Raw genomic sequence first — 26735 nt, forward strand, 5'->3', positions numbered from 1 at the left:
ACGATTAGATTGTGGCAACGTTGTGCTAGTCCTTTGAGGGGACCGCTTTGTGAAATAATAACAAAAAGAAGGATAGAGTCATGGTCAAAGTTATCATTGTAAGGAATCAATTTTCATGCGGAATTACTGTTAATGTGTAACTTTCACTATGTTTTATCGGTAGATTCCAATTGTAGAGTCTTACTGGCTTGCGAAGATTTAAATTTTTTGTTCTGCGCTTACTTTTTGTAAATAATGCTGTTGATGATTCTGGTTTTGTAATTTTTTTTTTAGTTTTTCACTGGTTTAATTTATTTTGGTACTTTTTTAATTAGATCTCGAATGTTTTGAAGTTCTTGTATTATTTTTGAGTCAGACTCCTATACTGCGTTTCGTGTCCTAAAAGTCATTGGGCTAATGGTTTGTATTTGTCTTGTGATTATTGCCTTTTTTCTTGTATGTTTTTTCGATCTAATGTATTCTATATTTTGTTTATGCGGTGTAAATAAAAGATCATCGTTTTTCTTCCTTAATTGGATGGGTGCAAAATCCAAGGGTTAGGTTTCCTATTTCTTAAACTGTTCGTCCTTACCGCTTTTATGAGGTTAACTTAACCCTGGGGCGAAAAACTGTCGAGTATAGATGGCTTGGAGACAGAGTATATCATTTCGCTAGATGGATTCGATACTTTCTCGAGAAAATAAACTCTATAAGAAGTTTAGTCTTTCTTAGGGTGTGATTTGTGATCAAGGGTTGGAGAATAGTAAATCAATCCACAAGGTTCTGTCATAATTCGAAACCAAGTAGATCGTGAGGTACTATTTTAAATCCTACTAATCTTAAGATTTGTTTTAGCCTAGGGTCGACTAAGAGGAGGGGCTCAAGTAAAAGATGAGTAACCGAAGTTCTTCATTGTTTACCCTAATTAAAATGGTTAATTATCTGAAAAATGTAAGTTAGTCCTGGGTCGCTGGTAGGTATTGGAGAGTGAACCGACGTTTGAGGTCGTTAGACACTTGAACTAAGAAGTGGGGAGAACAAAATTATTCTAATTGATCCAAGGAAAACTGATGATCAAGCAGTTTTAAATGATTCAAAAATAAAAATAAGTTGAAAAATAATGATCTAAGGATAGTTTTGATGATCTGTTTTTAAAAAATATTGGCTGTTTAAAACGAAGATAGGCCTTATTAAAGCTAAAGTTAAAGGTGAAAGATTAAGAAAAGATTAAAATTTTCAGAAAAAATTTGTTTAAAATTTATGATATAATTGATATTATTTTTTGAGTGATTTTGTTCATTATTTTAGATGAAGAAACGAAGAAGCACGATGGCTGAGAAGTTAAGGATATGTGTTTTTGAGAAGCAAGGAACTTTTTATAATTATGATACAATCAACTTTAATTGAGCTTATTAACTAAATTTTGTGTTTTTTTCTCAATTGTTTTTATTTTTACAAAAGTTTCAAAGTGTCTGCAGATTTGAAATAAACTTATTTATAGATTTAGATTAATCGTCTTGGTGTTATGTTCTAGCAGGCAAACATCACTGAAAGATATATGTCTGAAAAATGAATCTTACTGCTCCGAATCGTTTATTTCAAATTAGTGAATAAAAATGTACTGCATTGATAATCTTGTAGAGAAATAGTCGTTACAGTTTTTTTTTCACCGCGTAGAAGCTCGATCCGCTATTTGCGTTTTGACATGGTGTAAGCTTGAATACTCGTTGGTATTGATTAGACGTATTGAGACGTGGAGGTAAATTTTCAAAAATTAACATTTTTTGTTATGTGTTCGGATCTTAGGTCTCATGTCTATTTTGAATTTGCTAAAACTATTTTTTTTTCTAAAAATGTTGGGGTCTTGGTCGAGAATCTTGGTAGCCTCAGATGAGTTTAAGTCCGGGTTGGCTCACTCATAAAGTAACTTCAGATAAGATACACCAAAGGAGAACAACTGTCTTCTAAGTTATATTTAAATTAATCTGGTGCTGAAACTTCAAGTAATTTCAGCATTACAAACAATTTCTAGGTGTTAGTTATGGATCATGATTAGTTAGTAAGAAGTATTTTATAGAGATAGTTTGATCAATAACATAATTGGATCATGATACTAGTTTTAAACTAGTTTCAAAATTATTCCACTTATCAATTTTTGTAACAAACCGATAATATGAAAAAAATTTACACGTAAAATTTTGCAGGTGGGTGGAAAGGAAAAAAAGCCTACACTGTAATTTAAGAACAATTTGTTTTTTTCCTCAAGTTTTACTAAAAATCATCACAGTAGCGGATGTAGAGAAAGGGAGCTCCCGTTCTCTTCAGGGATTCCAGCCCTTGTCCACCCCAAAACTCCCCCTTTGTACTATTTTGAGATTTCCTTTTTGAATTAATTGTTGTCAAAAAAAACATTGAAAAAAATGACTCCCAGAATCAAAACAAAGAAAAAAGTTATTTTTTCCAATCTTTTATGCAAAGTTCTGGGAGTTCGAAAATAGCAAGTTTGGCGATAATCTGAACTACCTCATGCACACTTGCAAGATTTTATCCATACTGACGAAAGCGTAACGCAAATTTTTGAAGCGGAGTGAATTAACCCGCACAACAAAATCGTTCGAAATTGAATTGAGGCTAACTCGCAATTGGTTATAATAATTTCGTACGACTAATAGTTTGACACTTGACCAAAATTCACACTTTCCAAAATTAAAGTTTTCATAATTTACAATTGTCCAAATTTTATAGACCAATGAAAGGGCAGTCAGAACATTCAAAGCTTTGCCCTGATATATGAGTCTTGTTAGAGATCACTAAGCGGTTACCTAAAAAAAATTTGCACTACGCAACGAACAAGTAAATTAGGTTTGAACACACTTCTTCTTTGTGCCTTACATCGTAACGATTCTCACGGTTCTCTAGTAACCAGGCCCCGGATTTTAGTTGAATTACTATTTTTTGTAGTTAACCAACTATTTTTGAGAAAATAGAGGAAAAAAAAGCAAGGAGATGCCCTTTTTTAAAACTATTTCTGCTGAAATTCTCCAAAACCCAAAGTGTTTCGAAAATTATGCGCTAGCTTTGGCGTTTTCACCAAGGCCTTTGACCACATGCTGGGGTGGGGGAGGAGTTGGTTAGGTGCTGTAGATTACAAAACTCAGAACTTGAAAACTTCCCGGTAAATGTTATCAAAAAAGAAATACTCCCCAGACTCGCTACATTTTATAACAGAAAATTTGTTTAACTAGATATTTATGGCTGTTACTGCAGCAAATTTATGTCAAAACGGGAGTTTTAAATAAATTTTCTACATTTATTCCAATGGTATTTAAGGTATTTTTTAGTTAACTAAAACAATTCTTTTTACTTAATTAAAATCATGGGCCTGATCACAACCATGAAATAAGTTTTTTGGCTTTGATAAATTAAAAAACTTTGAACACAATTGAACAAAACTTGAAATTTGTTTCAGTTTTCAATTGAAAGCCTCCACGACCTCTATAATTTACAAAATGAGTTTTTATGATTTTTAGCATCTAGAAATACGATGACAATGAAACCAATCAAGTTTTCTTCATTCAAAAATCATCAAAACATTTATGGGCCTGATTAAATTGCTGCTTATACGTTAATAGTAAGAAATATATATCGCGTTAATTATCTCAAACTGACCAAATTATCAAATTCGCATACCATTTTTACAAAAAAAGGCAAGTAAAACATTGAGCTCAGTACATCCTTAATTTTCTGATGGCATACATTACGAGGTCAAACTGCGCACTGGAATTGTGCACAAGTGGTATCTGTAGGTATGTGGAATCAAGAGACAAGTCTTAAAAAAATTTAACATTTTGTCGCAATGATCAAGGAAAATGAAAGAACGAAAGAAGATCAAAGAGAACGTTTTTGATAGCGAATCCGTTTACAATTCACAAAAAAACACTGTTTGGCCTCGTATTATAAAAAACTCATTTTAGAAGAGACTAGTTTAAAAGTAGAAATTAATCTGAAGAAAAAATCCACAAAGCGAACATATATTCTGTTAAAAAAATTCTTAGAAAGTCGGAGCATGCCTGCAAAGAGAAGATTTTTTCGCAAATTACATTTTTGGTTACTAAAGCACGGCTGAAATTATTTGTTCATCAACATATTACAATCTGTGACTAGATCTTTTTACTTATAAGTTTTAAAACAAAACAAAATAAGATTTTGAAAAAATCGATAAATTTTTTTAATTAAAATTTATTGCTTTTTGAAATAATTACAAAAAAATTTAAAAATCGTTGTCGCTTGTTGCAAAGTGATTTCTTGTGTAGTCTTCAGTGACCTCATATTTTGGTTAGCAGAATGGCTCTTGGAAAAAGGTTGCAACATCCAAAGGTTCTAAGATGTCGATATTTAGGGGAAACTTCTTCGACTTTTTTTTAAAATTTCAATTCACTTCCTGTCCTTTCTGAAATATTGAAAAATCTGCACAACAATATTGCAAGAAGATACCAAATAGCCGACAAAAAAACTGTTGCTATTTGGCAAGAGGGTTTCAATTCGAGTTTGCAACGAGAAGATGTAACGATCTAGCAAAAATTTGGAAATTTATATTTATATCTTGATTTTTTTGAAAGATGAAAATCATTTCATTCAAATAGGAGAGTGAAAAACTTTATTCTTCCGATATTAAATTCTAAAATTTTTTCGCACGCAAAGTCAGGTAATCTGAATAATCTGGAGCGGCTCTTGGATTTTTTGGTCCAAAATTTTTGACCGAAAAAATTGCAATTTTTTGGCGCGCATTCTCTCAAACGTTGAGGTATATTGGCGCACAGGGTGCCTTAACAACATTTTTTGAGTTGGTCGGCGCAAAATAGATGTCATAAGTAAATACCAAAAAAGGGACCATTTGGTTGGTGAGTGGGTCGAATCCCTAATGAAAAAAAGTCCACCCCATCGCCAGGATCCGCTCCTGCAAAATCCATCAAATGGGTTGAAGGTATTTGCTTTAAAACATTTTAGGTTTAAGTCTTGATTCGAACAAAAAAAAAGTTTTTTCGTTTTAGTGTCGTTTTTTTACGTGTTGTGTTAGAAAAATGTGAACAAAAAAAATAGGACATACTCGACAGTCATTAAAAATAAGCCAATCGGAAAAGTTTTTATAGAAAAAACACTAGAAAAACGAAAAAAATCAAAAACTCAAACACTTTTCAAAAAAAGTTTCATTTTTTTGCTGAAAATTTTTGAACCTTGAAGTTTTTGATTCCCAAGTTTGCTCTAAAAACTCCAAAAGTTAATTTAATTAAGTGAAACTAAGTTTCTACGGCCTAAATTGAGCAGAAATATGCTTTTGTAAGCCTGCACACTAACCATATTAGGTTAAATTGAAATTAGAACAAAAGTCAAAAATTTTAAAATGTTATTTTTTTCTCGACACTAGAAAAAATTTTGAGGAAATTTTTAATGTTGTTCGAATCACGACATAAAAGGTTTTGTTACGATATATTACTGAACCCAGTCTGATCCTTTTTTGTGGTACCTGATTTAGCTTGGAAAACAAAAAGAAAAAAAACTAAAATACATCCGAATATAAAGTTCATCCCCCTTTTCAATGGTGGCATTAAAAACAAAAACTATCGCATGAAAAATAAAACTAAAACAATTATTTTCGTCGAGTGAAAAACTTATTCCACAAATACATTAGAAAACAATTTTATGCTTTCATAAAAGGTAGCAATACATTGGCAATCGCTATCCCCATTTTTCAGACAACAAAAGCAAAAAGAGGAAGAAACTGAGATACGAGATACTTTTCAAATCGAGGATGCATATATATTTTTTCGTTACAACTAGATATGAACACTATTCAAGTTCCTTTTCAAAAAAGGGCCTTTAATTTTGAGTATATCAGTTCAGGTTGGAAAAGAATTGTCTAAAACAAAACAAAAAATCGGAAACTTGGATGTAATTTCAAAAATAAAATCTGTGACGTGCAGCGTAAACAGATAAATGTTGAAAACCTAAGTTGGCTTCAAATGATTTGGCAACGGTGTGACAAGGAAGCTTTAAATGTTCAAAGGCTGAAGGAAATTTTTTGTTCCGACTTTCGATACGAAAGTAACGGAATATTTGTGCTCGGGGTGGGTTTTTTTTTCTTCGGACAATTTTCGACTTTGTAACTAGCCATTTTTGACGGAATTTTTTTATATCTTTCAAAAGGTATAGTTGTCTTGAGCTTAAATTTGAAAAGATATTTCACCTGTGATTATTTTTCGTAAAGTTATGGGGGTTTAAAGATTGCCGTTTTGGCCAATTTGGAACAATTAACGCGCGATATATTTCGCACTATTAACGCGTAAGCCGAGGTATAATCCGTCTTAGAAAACGTTCCAAATTGGTTGAAAGAAAGCTTATCTGCCATAATTGATTTGTTACAATGAGCGAAATCTATCCTTTTGTAATTTACATGGCGTTTGGCGGGATGATTTTCATAAAAAATTTCAAATTTTAGAAAAAAAATTTCATTTTATTTTTTTTACATTTAGTTTTTTAATCTTTTTACTGCTCCATAAAAGCTTAAAAAGCATTTGAAACATTCAGAGCTTCGCCCTGATACGAGCAGCCTTGTTTGGTTTTGGATTAGATTGAATTTAAATCACTGTATTTTCTCAAATTGTTTATCGTTCTGCATACAAGTTTTTGGTCCGACTTTTTTACTATAACAAATTGCCCGCAGTAGATAATTGATAAGAATTGGGAGAAAATAGAGCAATAACAAGACTGCTCGTATATCAGGACGAAGCCCTGAATGTTCTGACTGTCCCAGAAAAACTATGAAAAAATCATCCATTTTGTATACAATCAAACATGAAGTGTAAAACTTTGAGTAGTACTAGAGAATTCGATAGCTTCAATGGCCTATAAAAAATGTTTGGCAAAAACCATGATTTCAATCGCTCGCCCAAATTTGACTGTGAATCAAAAACCATCTCAAGCATAAATATTCCGCATTTCTTAAAAAATTGGACAAAAAAAATATAATCGACGCAAAAACTTACTAAGACTGTAACACCTATTATTCACTTAAAAAAGATGGCAGACGAAATATGTATTTATTCAATTTAGAGCTCAGGACAGCGATATCTTTAACATGGAATAGAACAAAACTCCGTTAAAAATGGCTATTAAAAATAGGAAAATTATTTGAAGGAACAAACCAAGCAACAACATTCCGTCAATTATCTCGAAAGCACAAACAACAGAAGACAACAAAATCAATTAAAAACACTTTAAAAAAACAGCCTTAAGCTTTTAAAATAGCATTAAAAATGTCATCAACTACGATAGTAAATGAAACCAAAATGTCAAGGAATAAGTTCAATAGTTTGAAGATAAAAGCTCTTCCCTTCCGCCTTATTTGTACACTAAAATCGGTTTATTAGATTTTGTTTGTTTTACATTTTTGTCGTTTTTGGTGCATAACTTGTTTTTAGAACATTTCCAGAATGATGTTTTTTCTGCTTTCTTCTGAATTTTGTGACGTGTTTCACATTTACTCCGCATTATTAGTCTGAATTTCATATGAGACTTCTGGTAACAACAAAACAGTAGAGGCAATCAGAAAAGGACTTATAATTTCAGCTCATAGCTAAAGCGGAAACTGGTTAAGGCCATAATTGTGTATTCAGATGGCGCTCTCTTTCGTATTACCACTTGCAGTGCTGGGGTTTGTTGACAATCGGGCTTTCTTTAATTGGCGAAATGCCTGTACCTGTTTTTAGAGACCAAAACTGAAAACACACTTTTCCACAGCATGTATTGTTATTCTAGGCGTTCGATATCCTAATAACATGTTTTCCCTTCTTACACAAATTGTATTTCTAAGTCATGAAGTTTCTTCAGTGTAGTTCGATTGGGGTTGCTAAGTTTGAATAAGGAACCGAATTAAGCGAAAATGAAACTTCTTAATCGCACTATTTAGTAATTTCTTCTGCCAAAACGAAGCAGACAGGTACTTACCAGACAAGTTATAATACTTATTATTGGGTCACTCTTCCAACCATAACCCTGCAAACATTCTCAGTTTCAATTCAAAACTCGAACGCAAAGCACCCTTAAGCTAAGCTCCGCTCAATAATTGTTTTATAGCTCCAGAACTAAATTTGGGTACTTGAATGAAACAATTTTGCCACACACTCCAATTAGATTTTTTGAATAAAAAACAAAATTAGTCGGATACGAAATTTACGCAAAATATTCGAAACTACGGAAAAAACACAATTATTCGACGGTGATTCATGTTGCTTTGTTAAATTTCTTTACCTATTGAAGTATCATAGTCATAATTTGATGATTTGACCTTTTTGAACAGGATGAGATAGTTTACTTTGTGGTATAGTTTGGTTAGCCCTCAACTTGCTTGCTAACCATTAACAAGACATGAAACCCGATTATCTTAGGCAAAGTATCAGTAATTTAACATACTAGATCCATTCGAAGCAAAATCCGACCATTTTGTGAATGTTTCGAGATTCGACGTTCTGAGAGCTCTTGCAAAACATTGACTTGAGCATCAGTTTTGCGTGGTGTTTTGACTTTGAAGTTCATTCACTTTCGCTCAATTCTTACTGTGGTTTGGTTTTGTGGTGGGTTTTGTTCAAATATTTGTTCGCAAACTCTGACTAAAACTAAACAAACTCCTAGAACGGAAAAGTATGCTTGGTAAAGTAGACCTTTTGTGTTTAGTGCCTTTATTATTCTGATGTTTACGATTTTATGGCCCATAATGGTCTTAGTTAGTTTACGATCTTTCACGAGTTTTGGACTGAATAAGTTGGCGATGTAAAGTATCGGCCATTTTGTTTATATTTTGAACAAACAAAAAATAAAAGTGTCTAAACAAAAACATCCGGAGTTAAGATACAGATACTTTCATTTCGAAAATATTGCCAGCATTTCATTTTATTATTCATCGCGTTTGTAAGAGTTTTCTTTCAAAAAAGAGCCAGAGTAGAGTTAAATTTGTCAACTACTTATTACACTTAACTCATCTTCAATTCGCTCCAGCAAAAAATCTGCGACTTTATCTACCTTTGGTGTTCAATCTAGCCAATAAAAAATAAGCTAGAAAAGTATATAATTGTGTCTTTTATATTTAAAATCGCATATATACTATCGAAATAGTGTCTTATGCCTTTTGTTTTGTTGCGGATTTGTTGAATTTTTGCATCCTTTCCCCTCTTATCATTTAATCCGTTTAATTCCGACGCACACTTTGCTGATAAAAATATTTATCTCTTTATCAACATAAACACTTTTCTCAATCCGGATAATCCTCAAAAAAAATCATTTTCATTTAAAATTCATCGCCTGAATTTCACACTCAATTTCCCTTGGCAATTTACCTTCATTTCGTTAAAACTGGAAGTTCAAGCAAACGTTGACCCTTCAGCGCATCAGAAAATCATTTTTGCTAGAATTTAATTATTTAAAATGAGTTGCAATTCTTATGCGTTATATTCGAATTTGCACCACTTTCCAATAACTTCAAAAATCCTAACTTAAAGTTGCCCGAAAATTTCAAACAAACATCCCTGTAAAAATCTGAAGTCACGATTGGGTCGCGTTAAAGTTTATCTGAACTATAATTTTAAAGACGAAAGAATTTGTGCAATATTTCTTCTGGTCAATTCTTTTGTGCACTAAAACAGCGAAATTCTTCTGAACAAAAACAAGCTCGCGTGGGAAACGAATACACCTCCCGGCAACATTTCAAACTCGACCATTCCAGCAAAGATAGCCGGAGGCACCGTGAACAAAAATAACGACCCAAACCGGATCCAAGAATTGCTCGCTTTTATTCCAGATCGACTACAGCTGACTGCGTAGTCGATAAAACACGCAAAATTCCCGAAATTTCGAATACCCCAAATTTCGCTACTAGTTACAATAACTTGGTTATAAAGTCAGAAGTGACTGATTTTTACTGTCCGACTGGAGACAGAAACGTGAACGAATTAGCTGACCCGAGGAACCTAGTTGACTCTCGGGAAGTTGTCGCGACACCTGAGCATCAATCATCAGAGCTGGATATTTCGGCATCAACCCTGTCGTCTCTCAGTGCCACCGCTGCGCCACTTCATCTTCATAACAATAACAATAGTCATAGCTCCGCGGGAACTTCAGTGCTACACTCGGGACAACAGCAGCACCAACAGAAGCAGGGTGGTAATAACAGTATCAACGCAGTGTTTTCAGCAGGAGGCGGAGCAGGAGTAGCAGGTGTGAACAACAGCAGGAAGAGACCCCTTCGCGAGTCTCCGGGGGTTGGAGGAGGAGTTTTGGACCAGCCGCACCAACACCACCCGTTGGCTGCAGCCGCAATCTCCGCCCACGAGGACCACCTGGACCAGAACAGTCCAAAACGACACAACATGGAGGGTGAGTGCCGAGCTTACGGTGTTAGAAATAGCAACGCAGTATCCTGCATATGACCCTGTACTGATAGGTAACAACTATTCACCAAGACACACAATTTGGCTATTTTTTCAATTATGTTTTTTAGGCAAATGAGAAAGGAAAAAAGTAGAATTGGCGCAATCACATTTTTTCAATCAGTTTCTCTAAACAAAGAGTTTTTGAGTGGCTCGAGCAATAGCCTAGCTTTTTTTTATAGCAAATGCAGTTTTTTATTCTTGAAATTTCTGCAGAATTCTTCTGAATTTCCTCAACAGAGTTCATATTGGTTCCCTAATTTGATAATATTTTCTTCTATATGAGTCCACTAAAAATTTATTTACACATATTTTGCTGCTATTTGTTTTACTATCTTCTCCAAATGACATACTCGGTGATATTTTATATGTAAATTTTCTTTCGCAAAGTATGAGTAATTTTTGGGCGGTGACCGGATACTAATCCATTAATTCATAAACAGCGCCAATATCAACTTATAAGAGTCGAGATAGTTTTGTTGGTCAGTTCAAATTTGACCAAAAATCGATTCCTATCTCCTCTTTGTCTCCCGGGCTATGAGAGCATCTCCTTTTGAAGTGACCCTTTCGCCCCTTTGAACAATGGGAAATCCATTAAAGTCCATCTTGACAAACGCTGGATATTAAACACGTGCTTATCATTACTTCAGTCGCTCTTTATTCGACCGTAGAACTTGTTGCATGGTCGATAAGCGTGTTCCCTCTTTCTCTGATTTAACTTCATCAGTCAATAACTCATTATAGACTCATTTAGTGCGAACCAACTACTTTTCGCGTGTTATTTTAAACTATTTTTTGTCGTTTTTCCTGTATCGTTTTCATGTAGCTTCCAACATGTAATGGTGTTGATCTTTAGTGATCTAAGTGGTATCACATTTAACATTACAAAATTAACAAACTCGGCATTTGTTTTTTTAACTTTTTTTTTTGATAAAAACAATACATCGATAAAACTAACAACTTCAAAGACGAAGTTTCAGACAAGTGATAGACGTAAATATAGTACAAAACGTGGCTTTTGATGCATGTACTCTTTTGATAAGTTGTTTTTAAATAGTAATCTTTGTTGTTTTTTGCGGTACCACCGACTGATGCTTGAAAATGGTTTACGATGGTGTCATTTAACACGATGATGATAGATTATTTGCGAATAGAGCTTTGAAGTTACCTTGTGTTGTGTTGTGTTGTGTTGTGTTGTGATAGTTTTGTGACCATTTGGAAAGCGAACATGGTAAAAAATATATAGTTAAGCATGGTATGAGCTCACAATGATTCACCACCGCTAACACCTCAACAAGACGGCACTCATCAGGGCAAATTTCTGAGTTTTTTCATGCCTCAAAACTCTCGAAGAGGGTTTGGGCAAAGCAAAATGACTAATATTAGAAATCAAAATTTAATTTCTAAAATACGTACGTCTCCGTGATGTAAACTTTTATGAAGTTAGTGGCATTTGTTTTTTTTTCTCCAGACCAATTGTGGTGATAAAAATTAGTTTTAGCGGATTTTTTAAACAAAATCAAAATAAATTTTTTTAAAAATTATTTCATTTGCAAAAACAATTGAGTAAACTTATTACGGCTGGAGTTTGAAAAGTTGAGTGCTGGAACTTAGCTGAAACACGATACGTAAACTGATACACGCTTGATATCAATTTATTGTTACGACTTTCGATCAAAGTGATGGGCTATTTGGGATCGGGTTGGTTTTCAGAAAATGTGGCTGACTTTTTAAAATCATGCGGAAGGTATTTAGGTCAAAACTTTGAAATCAAAAAGAAATTTCATCTGCAACCATTTGATTGAAAGTAATAGGGGATCAAGTTTGGGATTATTTAACCATTATAATTCAAGCTAACATTCGATTTATTTTGCCCTACAAAAGCGTAAGTAGCGACACAACTCATGCTATTTATTTTTAGTCTGAAACTTCGTCTTTGAGAATTAAAGCCGAATTAGGAAATAATTCCAATTTGAATCGATGCAAGCTACTTGGTCCAAATAACGCAAGCAATACTTAAAGTTCAGCAAATTTTCAAATGAAAAAGATATAAACTTTCCGGAGCGCGCTTGATTAAAAAAGTAGCGTCTAAAATTAGCACTCACAAGCCTTGTTACATAGCATGAGAGAGATAAAATGACAAAAAGTTTTTTATCAGTTTCTGTGATCGTAAAATTGTTCCTCCGGGCGTTAAAAGGCAGACGGATAATTCAAAGCTTCGCTCTGATACGAGCAAGTTTGTTCAGCCAAATGATGATACGAGCAAGTTCTCTTGATAGGAGTAAGCTCATTAACAGCTTAACCGAACGCACACCCTTATTGAGTTTTTCAAAAGATCTGAATCTTTGAGAAATGTATGACTCTATACTAATACTGTATATAATACTGTAATAACTAATTTTTTTATATCATTCGAAAACTATTGTTGTCTTGAGCTTAAATTTGAAAAGTTATTTCACCTGTGATCATTTTTCGTTAAAGTTATGGGGGTTTAATGATTTCCGTTTTGGCCAATTTGGGACAATTAATGCGCGATATATATTTCGCGCTATTAAGCGAGATTTAATCCGTCTTATAAATCGTTTCAAATTGGTTCAAGGAAGTTTATATGCCATAAATCTTTTGTTAATAGCAGCAAAATTTATAACTTTGTACTTGATATGACGAGCGGGGGATGTTTACACAAAAAATCTCAAATTTTCTCAGAAAACGTTCAGTTTTTTTCTTACATTTAAACCTTTCATGTTAAGACTGCTTCATAGACCTTAAAAGGCAGTTTGATTTGAGTTAACCTTCATGAACATGAAATTGTTTTTCTTCAAACTGACTTCAAAAGTATATCGCTTTTTGTTGCCCAATTTTTCCAAAGAAAAAGATCCAATGAAGCTCACAAAATGGCAGAGATTGTTGTTTTTTGCGTTGAGCTATTCAATTTACTCTAACAATGAAACATCATCAGAACAAATCAATTTTCAGATTTTCTAAATAATTTTGTACGCAATCCGAAAAAAAACAATTGAGAATCGTTCCTTAGATGAGTTTTTAAAAATAAGTCTTTATAGCCATGGCCTTTAATAATTTTCTTTAAAACCAAGCTTCAAAACTTGAATAATTCAAAATCTCATCAGAAACTATTTAACTAAAAATTTTTGAATTAAGTTCAACAATGTATATGGAACTTTTTTGATTCGAAAAACTTGTTTATATCTGCATTGGATGCCCTCATTATAACAACTTGCTGTTGATAAAAGAGCTCTGATACGCAGATCAAACTTTAAAAGTTATATCAATTGCTTTAAAATCAGTTTTGAAAATTTCAAACTTTTTCTCAGCAATTCATTAAGGTATTCAAAATTATTTAAACTGTGGGTAACTTTTTATGTTCAAAAAATAACTTTTAATAAAAGTTTTCCAACCAACGTTCATTTTTGAGCTAAGCAATCGGTTATAACTGATTGTTTTCAAGATTTTGTTGTGACTATGATTGAATTTGAAACCAAAATTTTAATTAATTAGAAAATTTGTAACCAATTGTTATAGTGACATTTTTCAAGGAATTATAACTTCTTACGATCAAAAAGAGTTAATTATAGTTTTTATTTAAAAATGTAAAATCGATCATTTTATTTTTTTTTTCTAAAATGCTTTTACTATAAAAAATATCTTATAATGGAATATAATGATTCAGTTTTGAACGAAAATTCTGAAAATAGGTTGCTTTTCATTTTTTGGTTCATCTGAACACAAAAATTTTCCAGGAAACAAAAATTCCTTGACAAAATTACATATTGTTTGAACTATTCCTGCGCTAAAAATAGTCAAGATACAAAAATCATCGAAACAAAACTATCTGCTCTTATTTTGACCGGAATAAAATAGAAAAAGTTGTATCAAATAGAAAAAATGAACAATTTTTATCGATTAAAATGTTCTATAAATGAATATAGTTTGTTCTAAAAAAAAAGAAAAAATATCATCGATTTACAATTGACTACAACAGATTTTTTCTCAACTTTAGAACGATTGATACTAAAATCCTTATATAACCGATCATCAACGTTCAAAACGGGGAAAAAATCTGCAAAATAATTGGCGAAATTCAGCAATCTCTCTCCCCCTCCCTGTAATGAAAAGTTGAGCTATCTCCCCCAGTGAAAAAAAAACTATAAGAGAATGCGAGCAGCTGGTTGAAGTTTGAAGTGTGAATAACTTGCAATCAACTGGCCGACCAAACTTTTTTAAATGAGTGTCGAGAAAAGTTTTAGGGAAAAATCTAAAAATTTCTCATATGTTATTCCTGCGTTCTTTTTTTTTTGGTTAATCCATGATTTGAGGTGAACAAGTTTTCAGAGTCGCTGTTTTGACTTCTATTTATGCCAGAAAAGCTTACAGCATTCTAATTTTGTATGCAATTGCGCGTTTTTCTTCATTCAAAAGATGAAAAAGCTTGTTTATTCTGCGACTTCGCCATTTTTCCCTCTGATTCTATATTTTCAGTTTTTTTAACGTGAATCATGGTTCACCGCGATGGGTTTTTCATTTTGGATTTCTTATGAGCCAATCAGAATTCAGTATCAATTGAGAATCAAATATCTCACAAAAATTTGCAATCCAGGCCATTGAAACTCAAATAGACTGAATGCATAATAATCAAAAAGTTAATTTTCAAAAATTGTCAGATGTAAACTGTATTGGAAAAATTTTACTTCTGAAAAGATAGCGGTCTTAAAACATTGAAAAACTAATAATTATTCGGTATATGCACGAATTGTGCAGCAAAACTTGCCCTAAATTCATTTTCTGCTTTTTTTGCGATTTTGTCAAGCCCCGTTTTCCGCGTTTGTTGGAGAATCTGGCGTATGATTTTATACAATTAAAAGTAGTTCTTCCGGGACAACATATCCAAATAGTTTGTTTTCTTACAGTTTCATATACAACTACTGCAATGTTTCCAGATGATTTTGCCAGTTCACATCACTGACCATATAGCCCCTGTAATTACTATTGCTTGACGAGGAAATGGTACCCTGTCGTTACAAATTGTGCTTTCCTTTTTGCACAAAATACTCGACATCTAGGCGCTTACAATTTTTTTTTCATCATTCATTTTCACTTAGTTCTCAACCAAGATGATCACCTGTAATTCAACGGAGCGGCAAAGCATAAATTCCCTTTTGTTTAAGATGTTTTAAATCATTTGTTGTTTTGCCATCTTTCTTTCAAACAAGTCGTAAATTTTGTGCATTTGAAAGGCCTCTCGAAGCAAATCTAAAATTGTTTTGTTTTTCTTCCTCGCCCGTAAACAGTTACCTGATGTCATACGGGACAAACAAAGCACAGGGAATAAGAAAGGCGACTGAAAAACTACAAAAAATTACTATCGCAGTGTGCTATCAGCTGCGCTTTAATTATTTACAACCTAATCAAAAATTAACAAATCATTTCAATTTATATCCCATACGCGCTCAACTGAGCTTTTGAAAATATTGCACTGTAATATGAAAATTACATCTTAATTTTTAAAGAAAGTGCTATTTTTTATTGCAATATTGGATCGATATGACGTAAAAAAATGTACTGAAAAGGCCATGAATAATTCCACCGATCATGTTTTAATGGTCATTTCGTCTCATGGGCCTATTTCAATTTTTAATTTCGAAAATTTTCTTTAGATAAAAATATTGCTTCTGAATTTAACGTTTTTTTTTTCGGTCGAAAAACAAACAGAACGATATTTCTGAAAAAGATGTTTGTCTTTGTTTTCCTATTAGTACTGGGAAAATGCAAACAAGTTTTGTTTACTTCAAAAAAAGCGGAGATGACATCGTTCTATTAATTTCTGGATCTCCTCTCTACTCTAAGACGAATGTATATATTTAAAATTGATTTTTGTAAACATTTCGGCCGACCGATTTCATAAAAAAAAAATTCGTAACAAAGGATAAAGATAAATATAGTTTGCGCAATCTGTTTAACTATTTATAGCTACATTAATTAATCGCTAAAGCGCCAGTTCTTTAAAAGTTACTTTAGAAATAGCAATGGCAAAAATAGATTGATGCAAAACTTTTTCATGGCTGGCTGAAAATGCATATCAACACTATACCCCTAAAACGATAAAAATCGAAGGGCAAAAAGGAAAAGTCATTTAGGAAAAGTGAAGTTTTTGATTTGAAGTTTTCTTTGCAGACGAGCAGCAAAGTGGTCTGCATATCGACTCTGGTTCGGCACCCCCTAGCGACTGCGACCTGGCACTGAACGCGTATCTTCATGACCCGAACGACGACAACAAATATCAGCTGAAAATGACAATCCCAGCATACGCTGCCGGGTGCATCATCGGCAAAGGCGGGTCCACCATTGTGGAAACTCAGAAAAACTTCCACGCTGTGATCAAGCTATCCAAAGCTAATGAATGCTATCCATGTAAGTACTTGGACAAACTGTGAATCAAAAATGTCGACGTCTGAAAATATTGTTTTTCACGCAAAACTATCGCCGTTGAACAAATGCTACTGTTTAGTTGCTTAACGTATTGCAAAACGTGTTGCTACTTGGCACGTTCTGAAGTATTTTTTGTGAGCGAATTGAATAGACTCTCGAACTGCAGATTTCGATAAGGGGATGGTCGTCAAGTGCCTAATTGTGGCAAATACGCATTGCATACCGTTTGTAATTGAAAAGATTTTTGAAAGAACAACTTAGTTTTCAGTTTTGTATTGAGGGATTTTTAATGAAGCTATGCTGTTGAAAAAGAACTAGATAACTGAAAATGGGTTTTGGTTTTAGCCTAAAAGCGCTTTTGAGAAACCAGCGCTGTGAAACTAGAAATGACTGATTGAGGTGAACAAATAATGAATTTGAGCTGTAATAAATGGTCATTAATCAGCGTTTATTAATTAATCAATTAATCAGCATTTTTCCTCTCTATACCATGTTCGCGTTTTCAACCACCTCCATGATTAAAACCTGAACACCTTATCGAAACATTGTAACTTCCATATCTCAAACGCAAGAAAAAACCCGGTCACTTGGTCACTATTGTTTTGGTCACAATAATAATTTACTCATGGTTTTGTAACAAAGATCTATTCCGACCTTAGTTATCATATCAATAACCAATCAAAATACCAAAACATTTCAAAGGAAAAGTTTTTTTTCCAATTTTTCTTTTGAAAGTTTTTGCTTTTTTTCAAGAGATGATAATTATAAACTTCTTCAATTATTAAAGGTGAGAAATCGTTATTGATGAAATGAAGAGTCTGCTCTTTTCACTGAATTCTTCCGCCAAAAGCGCAGACCAATTTTTCTTGTCACTGAGACAATTTTGAAAGAAACTTTTAACCTAAAATTAGACGAAAAGAAGCGACGTGGTTGTAACAAAAACGTTTGTCAATGAATCAAGACCTAACTAAATAGCTAAATGAAGAAAAATTTGGTTGAAATTGACTAGCAAGAAAACTGCCGACTGAAAACCTTTGGGCGAAGTGACTGGGTTTGTCCATAAGTGACCATTATGCTTCTATCGCCGTTCGTTTCTCAGTTGTTCTTTTGTGTACGTCAACATCTCGATAGAATCATCTCGGATTTTTCTGCTGGAACTGAGGCGGAATTATTGTTCATGTGATTTTCACGCTGTACCAAATCATACAAGGTCACTCATTAAGGATTTTTAGTTCTCCTCAATCATTCGTAAATGTCATATGCAATTACTTGGCCTTTGCTCTTTTCTATTGACTCACACTCTAATCGGGAATTATTTGCTTCTGAACAATTAGAACTAGGTTCGGTTTGGGCGAATGAGATTGGTGAATAAATTGCAAGGGTCAACTATTTGAACATCAATTTGTGTTGTGAAAAGGCGTTTCTCCATATTTACATTTACAGTGTGGATGTTTTCCAATCACTAAAACATTCATTTTTTAAGGGATTTATCAAAGGTTTTTGTTTTATGACAAGAAACTGGCTTATAATCTTCAGAAAAGTTGTTTTTTTTTAGGGAGAAATTGAAAGCATTACTGGTAAAATAAGTTTAATAAGTTTAATCTAGTGGATAACTTTGGTATCAAGTGAAAATAAGCCTTTAAATATGGTTTCCTCTAGCTCATTTTTACCTTTATCTTTACGACTAATCACGACATGAAACATCTGATCATTTTCAGTGGGTTAATTCCGAAACACAATCAAGTCCATAAACGCATATATCATTGAGGGTTTTGTTACTGTCATACGAACAGTTCTTTACACCATATACAACTAGTAAACAAATTGCTTACTTTTTAATTATCAGCCTCTTCTTTTTCAGTCACGAAAGAGAGAGTGGTGCTGATTGTGGGTTCTATGAAGGCACTCCAACAGTCGGGCAGGTTCATCCAGGAAAAAGTCAGAGAGGCGGTTGACCTCTTTGGACAGAAACTAACGGAAGAAAACCCCCCTGCAGATCAAAGAGCTAACATGGTTAGTGCGTTAATGCTTTACCTTATAGTATGAACTCAATGGCGGATTTAGGGGAGGGGCGTTGTGGGTTTGCTTTTTTTGCCCCCACCCCCAGCTATTCAAACCTTCACCAACCAGAGGGTCCTTTGGTCTTTTTATGAAACCAACCCTAATACTTTTCTAAAGCGCAATTAAATACTAATATTTGAAGGGGTGCACGCGCCAAAAAACGTCAAAAATTTCCAAAAAGTGCCCAAAAACGGCATTTTTGACCTTTTTTAAATTTGCTTGCAGTGCAAAAAATTTTGTCTAAAAAAGTTTTTTATAGTGTTCTGGAAGCGCTCGCAAAATCTATTTGGTCGACCTAAAAAAAGTCGACAAAATTTTTGAACATTTGTTTGAAATCCGCATTCCTCGAGAAAATTCTGGATCCGCCCCTGAGAACTGCTACCGAATCATTGTCATGGAAGAAGTTATTATTCAGGTTAATTTCAACCTGGTTTTTTTTCTAAAAAGAGATTATTTTTGTGCGGGAACTTAATCAAATTTGACTCCTATTCAACATTTCTCATATTGAGGCAAGGATCTAGGGTTTTCTCGATAGAGGGGGCTTTGATTTTTGAGCTTTTCCAAAACACTGCCCGAGCCCGATTTTGAAAAATTTGATTTTTTTTGAAAGAAAAAGCCAAAAAAGACGTTTTTAGGCTTTTTTGGTAGATTTTGATTTAAAAAAAGCGGTTTTATGGCTGAGAAAGAGCCCCCGCTCCTAAATCCGCTACTGCTTGTATTCATTGGTTGTTAGGAAACGAAGTGTTCATCTCGAAGAACTGGAACCTGATCTAAACTACATTTTATGATTGGATAAATTAAATGTTTTACCAATGTAAAGTATTTAATATTAACCAATCATGATCCATCTAACTAACAACCCACTTATTTGTAAGTGCTGAAGTTACTTGTAATTTCAGCACCAGAGAGATTTGAATTTAACTTAGAAATTAGTTGGACTCTCCCGAGCACTTCAGCAGCCGCAATAAACCAGTATACCCTAGATCTATTGAGCCTAGCAGAGACTAGTTAAACAACCTGAGACTAGATAGTATAAGAGTAAGATTAGGATCGGTATTAGACTAAGAAGTTGCACGAATCTATCCGGCCGAAAATAAGATAGCGTGACGAGCAGACGGTGTACCCTATCCGAAATTACTCTATGAGTTACACTTCGGTCATAACTCATCTGGTGCGACCACAAGTCTCGAACAAGACCTTAATAGATTAGAATTAACCAAAATAGATTAGAAATTAGACAAAAACGTTTACAAAATGTTATACGACAATAATTTAATCGAAATGTCTCTACGACTCAATAGATCAGAGCCAATATTCCGAACCATAACAGAACTACCCGGAATTGGAAGAAGACCTCGAACCAAAGACGACATACGACAAAGTAGAAACTTGCCGTATAGTTATATGATAGTTCGGCAAAAGCCAGAACAAACTTTTATATTTCGAATACTACTTGCAATGAATTTAGATTTCCATTTGCAAACATAAAACCTTGAAGTTACTCTTCAAAATCATTTCAGGCGCTAAACAAATTTATTAATATACAATAACGATTAATAAAAAGATCTTAGATCGTTTTCCTAAAACTCTGCAGTATTATACAAAACATGTTTGAAAAATATTTATTGAAAAATAAAAAATAAAAATTAGTAGCATGACAATAAATGGTTAGTAATCATAAATCATCCTGTTGTTCCAGCTTCATCATCTAAAACATAACAGCAATCATAAACCCACTAATATCATCAAAACACTAAATCTTTCCTTTACACACATTTAAAATTTTATTAAAACTTAAATTCACTTAATTTTAAAACCAGATCATCAAGGCTTATCCTTGGATCTTAAATCATTTTCTACTTAATTAAATTTCAAATTTGATCATCAAGGCTTATCCTTGGATCAAACAGAACAACTTTGTTCTCCCCCACCCACTTAATTAGTGTCTAACGACCTCAAACGTCGATTCACTACCCAACCCTTTCTAAAGACCTAAGACTAATAGAAATTTTTAAACAAAACTAATCATTCAAATTAGGATAAACAGTGAAGAACTTCGGTTATTCATCCTTCACTTGACCCCCCCTCTTACCAGACCCAGGATAAATCTTAGACTTAGTAAGTTTAAAATAGTATCTAACGAACTACTCGCGTTCTAATTATACCTGAACCTTGTGGATCGATTTACTATTCTCCAACCCTTGAACACAATCACTACCCCTAAGTAAGATTAAGTAAGTTAACACCTTAACTTATACTAGCCACGAGAAAGTAAAAAATCATTCTTCGGAATCGATATACTTTTCTCTCCAACCCTAAACAAATAGACCCAGGTTAAGCTAACCAAAAAATCGTAAGAACTAACAGTTTAGGAAAATAGAAATCATTTAACAACCTTTTGCATCCGTCATTCTAAACCTTATGTAATTTAAAAACCTAGGAAATAAACAAACAATCGTTTTACACAATTGTGAAATAGATAACAAAAAATACGACCTTGTAATCACACCTCATACACAAACAGTTGGATACATTCGAACAAAACGACAAACACTAAAAAGAAAAATAATAACGAAACAAAGACAAATAACACGAAAAAGATTTTCAAAAAATCGAAACGCATTTTCAGAATCAGAAACCAACAGTTTAGACGAACTTTACAAACTAAAAGAATCAATAGATAAAAATTGCCCAATTCACGATCAATTATATTTCTCTGACTCAGAAACAACTTCAAATTCATCACAAAGAGGAAAAAGAAGAATAAAAAAGCAGTACAAACACAAACCAGTACATTTATACAATTGGAATCAACCAATTCGACACATTAATAATTACATATTAACAGTAATCGAACGAAAAAATGAGTTCAACGCACACCCCAGGTGAAGAAACTCCAGATGATGATGAAATCTTTCCTTTTATAGTAGACGCAGATACTGATAGAGGACAACACATATTTTGTCAAAATTTACTCGTAAATTTATTTGAACCCGGAATCAGTCCATGTAAAACAGAGTTCCCCGATGTTAAAATCAAAAGACAAATCATAGATCACTATCTAAAAGATATATGCAACATAACACAACAGTATGGAATCTACTCTATAGAATTCACTTCCCCAAACCATAATAATAGAACATATACTATTCAAACAGACGATCTTGATTTAGAATTTTCAAAAGTTTTTTCAGAATATATAAAAAGCATCCAATACCATAACTCACAAAGAGCAAACTCCATTTTCACCAATGAAGTTTTCGCAATAATATATAGTTATATTTCGATATTAGAAAACGAAATCCCATTAACAAATGTCTCACCGACAGAAACATCTAAACATTTAAGAGTACGACATGAAATCACACTACTCTCTAGTTATTTAAACATCATTAAAGAAAATTTCACGAAAGACGACGTTTCACAACATACCAAACACGATTTACAAAAAATTTTGGCATGGTTCATAATAGATTATTTCACACACAATATTGATTTAATTGCACAAGCAAGAAAAAATTTTAGACCCCAAAATTCGAACGATGATACCGCTATCACAGAACAATCAGATTATGTTTGGGACCCCGAATGGTCTCATCCCGCATTTATAAGCTTTCCACAATCAATCTCAAGTCAAGCAATAGGTACAATATCTTACATAAGAGATTATGTAAGAGTAATACCATTAACAATTGATGCAACACCATTAAACTATAATACATTTTTACCCGATACACAAAATAATAGTTTAAACTCTACAGTTATACACAATGAAAACCTCAATGGAACTAGGAATCTTACTCAACAAGATATCCAGACACCATCACACTTCATAAATGAAGAAATTGTACACACAACAACTACACAACAAAGTATTTCACCAATACGCCCAAATTTAACAACACCAAGAAATACAAATCCTTCACAAACACAGGTAACCTTACAATCAACCGTTAAACCTTCGGTTGCCCCTAAATATTCACATATGGATTACCAAACATACAGACCCATGACAATACCATCAAAAACACGCAAAACATTCACTAGAAACAACTTTGCAGACCATAATTATAATTATACACATCCATCAAAAACATATAATCAACCACAAAGAAATTTTAACCAATATACAAGATCTCGAAATTGGGATAACCCAATGGCCCAACCTAATTCAACAAATTTCCAAACAAATCCTCCACGGGATCACAGTGAAAATTACCCATTTTTTCAACAAAATAAAAATAAAAAACAGACATCTTATCAAATGGATTATTTATCCTCAGATGATGATTTCTTACAACCAGATATATTTGCACAAAATACTCAAGAATATCGTAGACAAGGAATACAGAGAACACGTACAAATCATAGAAATTTTTCTCCACAACCAATAGATGCACAACATCAACAACCAATTCAACAACAAAATCCAATTAATACACAATCTTTTCAACCAATTCAACAACAAAATCCAATGACTGCACACTCGTATCAAGCATCACAAATGCAAAATGAAATACCACTCCCATATTATCTCCAACAACATGAAATAACAAGAAACCAACTTTCAAATTTTTCTCAAATGCCAAATGCAGCAGAATCATTACAAATGACAATGAATCCATACCTTATGGGTGGATCATCAATAACATCAAACAAACCTTTAATGGTTTTCACAGGAACAGACCCTGAATACTCTGTAGAAGATTATTTAAATGCAGTAACAGCAAACCTGATTTTAAATATTGGACCTGAACCAATTAATACGCCACTACATCAAAATTGGATACATCGACGCACAGCGTTAATACAAACAACCTTAGATGGCGCAGCCCAAAAATGGTTTTCAGTACTACCTCTAGAAATAAAATCAAACTGGAAAAGATTTACACAAGAATTTTCAAAAATGTTTGACTCCGAAAGAAACAAACAACAACAAAGAGTTTTATGTAATGAAATTCGCAGATTACCAAACGAAACCATCAAGCAAATAGCAGTACGAATCGAAACACTAGTTCGAAAAGCATATTCATTAAATACACATGACTATAAAAATACAAAGATGACAGAAATCTTAATGATGACCTTAACACCACAATTAAGGAAAATAGCAATAAAAAAGAGAGCATCCCATCCTTCTTCAATTCGAGAACCCGATTTAGATTTTCGAAAACTAGTAGACAAATTAGAACAAGCAGAAATCACGATGAAACTAGAAGAAACGGAAAATCTAAAATTACAATACGTTAACAGAATTGAAACGACTCCCACTAATATTAATAATATACAGGAATCAGAGACAGACCTCGTTGAAAAAATCACTGAAATACTCAATATCTACGAAAAGAACCCAAACTTTAAAGGCAAACCATCTTTCAAAAAATGGTGTAATTATTGCCGACGATACGGACATAGTATTTCCGAATGTAGACAAAAACAGCAAGACAATCAAAATAAACCTCAAAAATATAAAGAACCAAATAAATCATTCTATCAATACATGAAAAAAGATCAAAATCTACCGAACAAAACAGTCCACAGCAACAACAGTTCAGGAAAACCACTCCCGAACAATACAAATTATACAAGAAATCAATCACCATATAACTCAAGTTATAGAGGAAGATCACCAGAACGAAGAAACACGTATAATTCATCACAAAATCACTACAATAGACCAAATAGTCGAAATAACTACTCCAGATCAAATTCAAATACACAACGATTTGTTTCTAGATCTAATTCCCAATCAAGAAATAACTACTATCCAAACAACCAATCACGAAATTCATCATACAATAGGAATAGAAACTACTCCTATAATCGAAATAGAAGTTATTCAAACAACCGAAATCAGAATTACCCGAACAATCGATCAAGGAATAACTCATATAATAGATCGAACTATAACAGACCAAACAATAATTACCAAAACAGATCACGAAATAATTCACAAAATCGACACTCAAGTTATAATAATCGTTATAGAAATTATTCCCAATCACCACACCGGAATAATAATAACTATAATAATTCTAATAATCGCCACAGAAGTAGTACACCTAAACATCAAAGACAAATCAATCAAGTACAGTCAAATCCAGAAACAACATCAGACCTTCCAGGTATTGATGACACAGTAACTGATACGTTACAACTCAATCAAATAAACTGTACATCATCAGATTCAGAAAGTGATACAGAAAACACTCTTTCTATCAATATGATAAAAGTCGAAAATGACTATGAATCTGTCATATATGAACAACCCTTTCCATCACACATATATGAAAATCAATCAGAATTTCTTCAAAATTATTACACTACACCCATAAATTCCACACCAACGACGCAAGAAACAAACGAGATTAACACTACAGATCAAACCAATAAAAATACCAAAACAAAATGCTTGAATACAAACCACATTTATCAAAATATACAAAAAGAACAACCCAAAGAAAAAATTTGGACAATACCATTTCTCTTAGAAAGCCCAAGAAATAAAGAATTTCAACCACCAGACCTTGAAATAGATTTTTTAATTGATTCAGGAGCAGAATCAAACATAATAAACATCCCCACATGGAATGAAATAAAAACCTTACACCCAAAGCTAACACCTCTTGAAACCTCCAGCAAACTAGCAACAGCACAAGGATCAACATTGATAAACTACGGAAAAATCCAATTATTTCTCCTCCCCACCAGAACAATGGAGCAAAGCAAAATTTTAAATAAGCCATTTAAACAAATATTCCATATCACTGATATTAAATATAATATCATTGGAATACCATTTATTTCGAAGTATATACCAACAATTAACATCCTAAATAGTAAAATATTAATCAAAGATAAATATACAAAAACAAAAGAAACATCCTTAACATTTTTTCAAAGATTAAATAAACAACCACCATTCTTTTCAAAATTCTACCCGATATTTAACCAACAAAGAAAACACCTAAAACCACTATCAGGAAATATCTATAATTTTTCAATCAAACAAGTTCACCAATATGATAAAGAACAAAACAAACAAAAATTTTATATGTCAGATTTTGAATTCAAACCTATTCACAAATTTTTCAAAATCACAATCTCATCCATAAAATATTTGAAAAATTCGAATTCAGATATCATTTCCTTACATGTCTATAACAACACACCTTACCAAGTAACATTACCTTTAGGACTTTTAGGATATTGTGAAACCAACGCTACAATATCACCAATACACGAAAAAGCCTATCGCGTAAATAATATACTCCAATTACTAGATATTTGCCAATCTACAATTCTTAATGAAGAATTATCTATAAATAATATAATAAGTAACGAAAACAGAAATACGGATTATTTCACAAAAACTCCATATTTCAAACCTACATTCAACATAAGTAACTACACAGAGGACCAACAGAAATTTTTAACAATGTTTAATTTCCAACATTCACAAATAACACAAGACGAATTCGAAAAATTAGCCAAACAGCTAATTAAATATTCATCAGTCTATGCAACATCAAAATTCGATGTTGGAAAAATCAGTTCATCACTACATCTCCCGTTAAAACCAGACGCAGTTTTCAAAAAACAGAGACCAAGTAAAGTACCAATTCACTTACATGATAAAGTGAACAGATTACTCGATATTTTAGAACAATACAACATTATATCACCAGTAAACAAAGAAGAACAACCAAAAGGCAACACATTTATCAACCCCGTTATCATTCTAGCTAAAGGAGAATCATTAAAAATCGTTCT

At 33.0% G+C, this 26735-nt stretch overlaps 1 protein-coding gene across 2 annotated transcripts in view; it reads left to right on the forward strand.

Moving 5' to 3' along the window:
• Positions 1–9792: 9792 nt before the first annotated feature.
• LOC134846972 (RNA-binding protein Nova-2-like) overlaps positions 9793–26735 on the forward strand; it is a 34363-nt gene continuing 17420 nt past the window's right edge. Inside the window, exons 1-3 of one of the 2 annotated variants that reach the window (XM_063864435.1) lie at positions 9793–10404; positions 16647–16883; positions 18763–18914. In XM_063864435.1, the coding sequence (XP_063720505.1) occupies positions 10398–10404; positions 16647–16883; positions 18763–18914 (396 nt within the window). In that variant the 5' untranslated portion in view covers positions 9793–10397. Of the gene's footprint in view, positions 10405–16646; positions 16884–17246; positions 17301–18762; positions 18915–26735 lie in introns of those variants that run through there. The other variant, XM_063864437.1, reaches the window with a different exon arrangement.

Source organism: Symsagittifera roscoffensis, chromosome 5, assembly GCF_963678635.1.
Source record: "Symsagittifera roscoffensis chromosome 5, txSymRosc1.1, whole genome shotgun sequence".
NCBI lineage: Eukaryota > Metazoa > Xenacoelomorpha > Acoela > Convolutidae > Symsagittifera > Symsagittifera roscoffensis.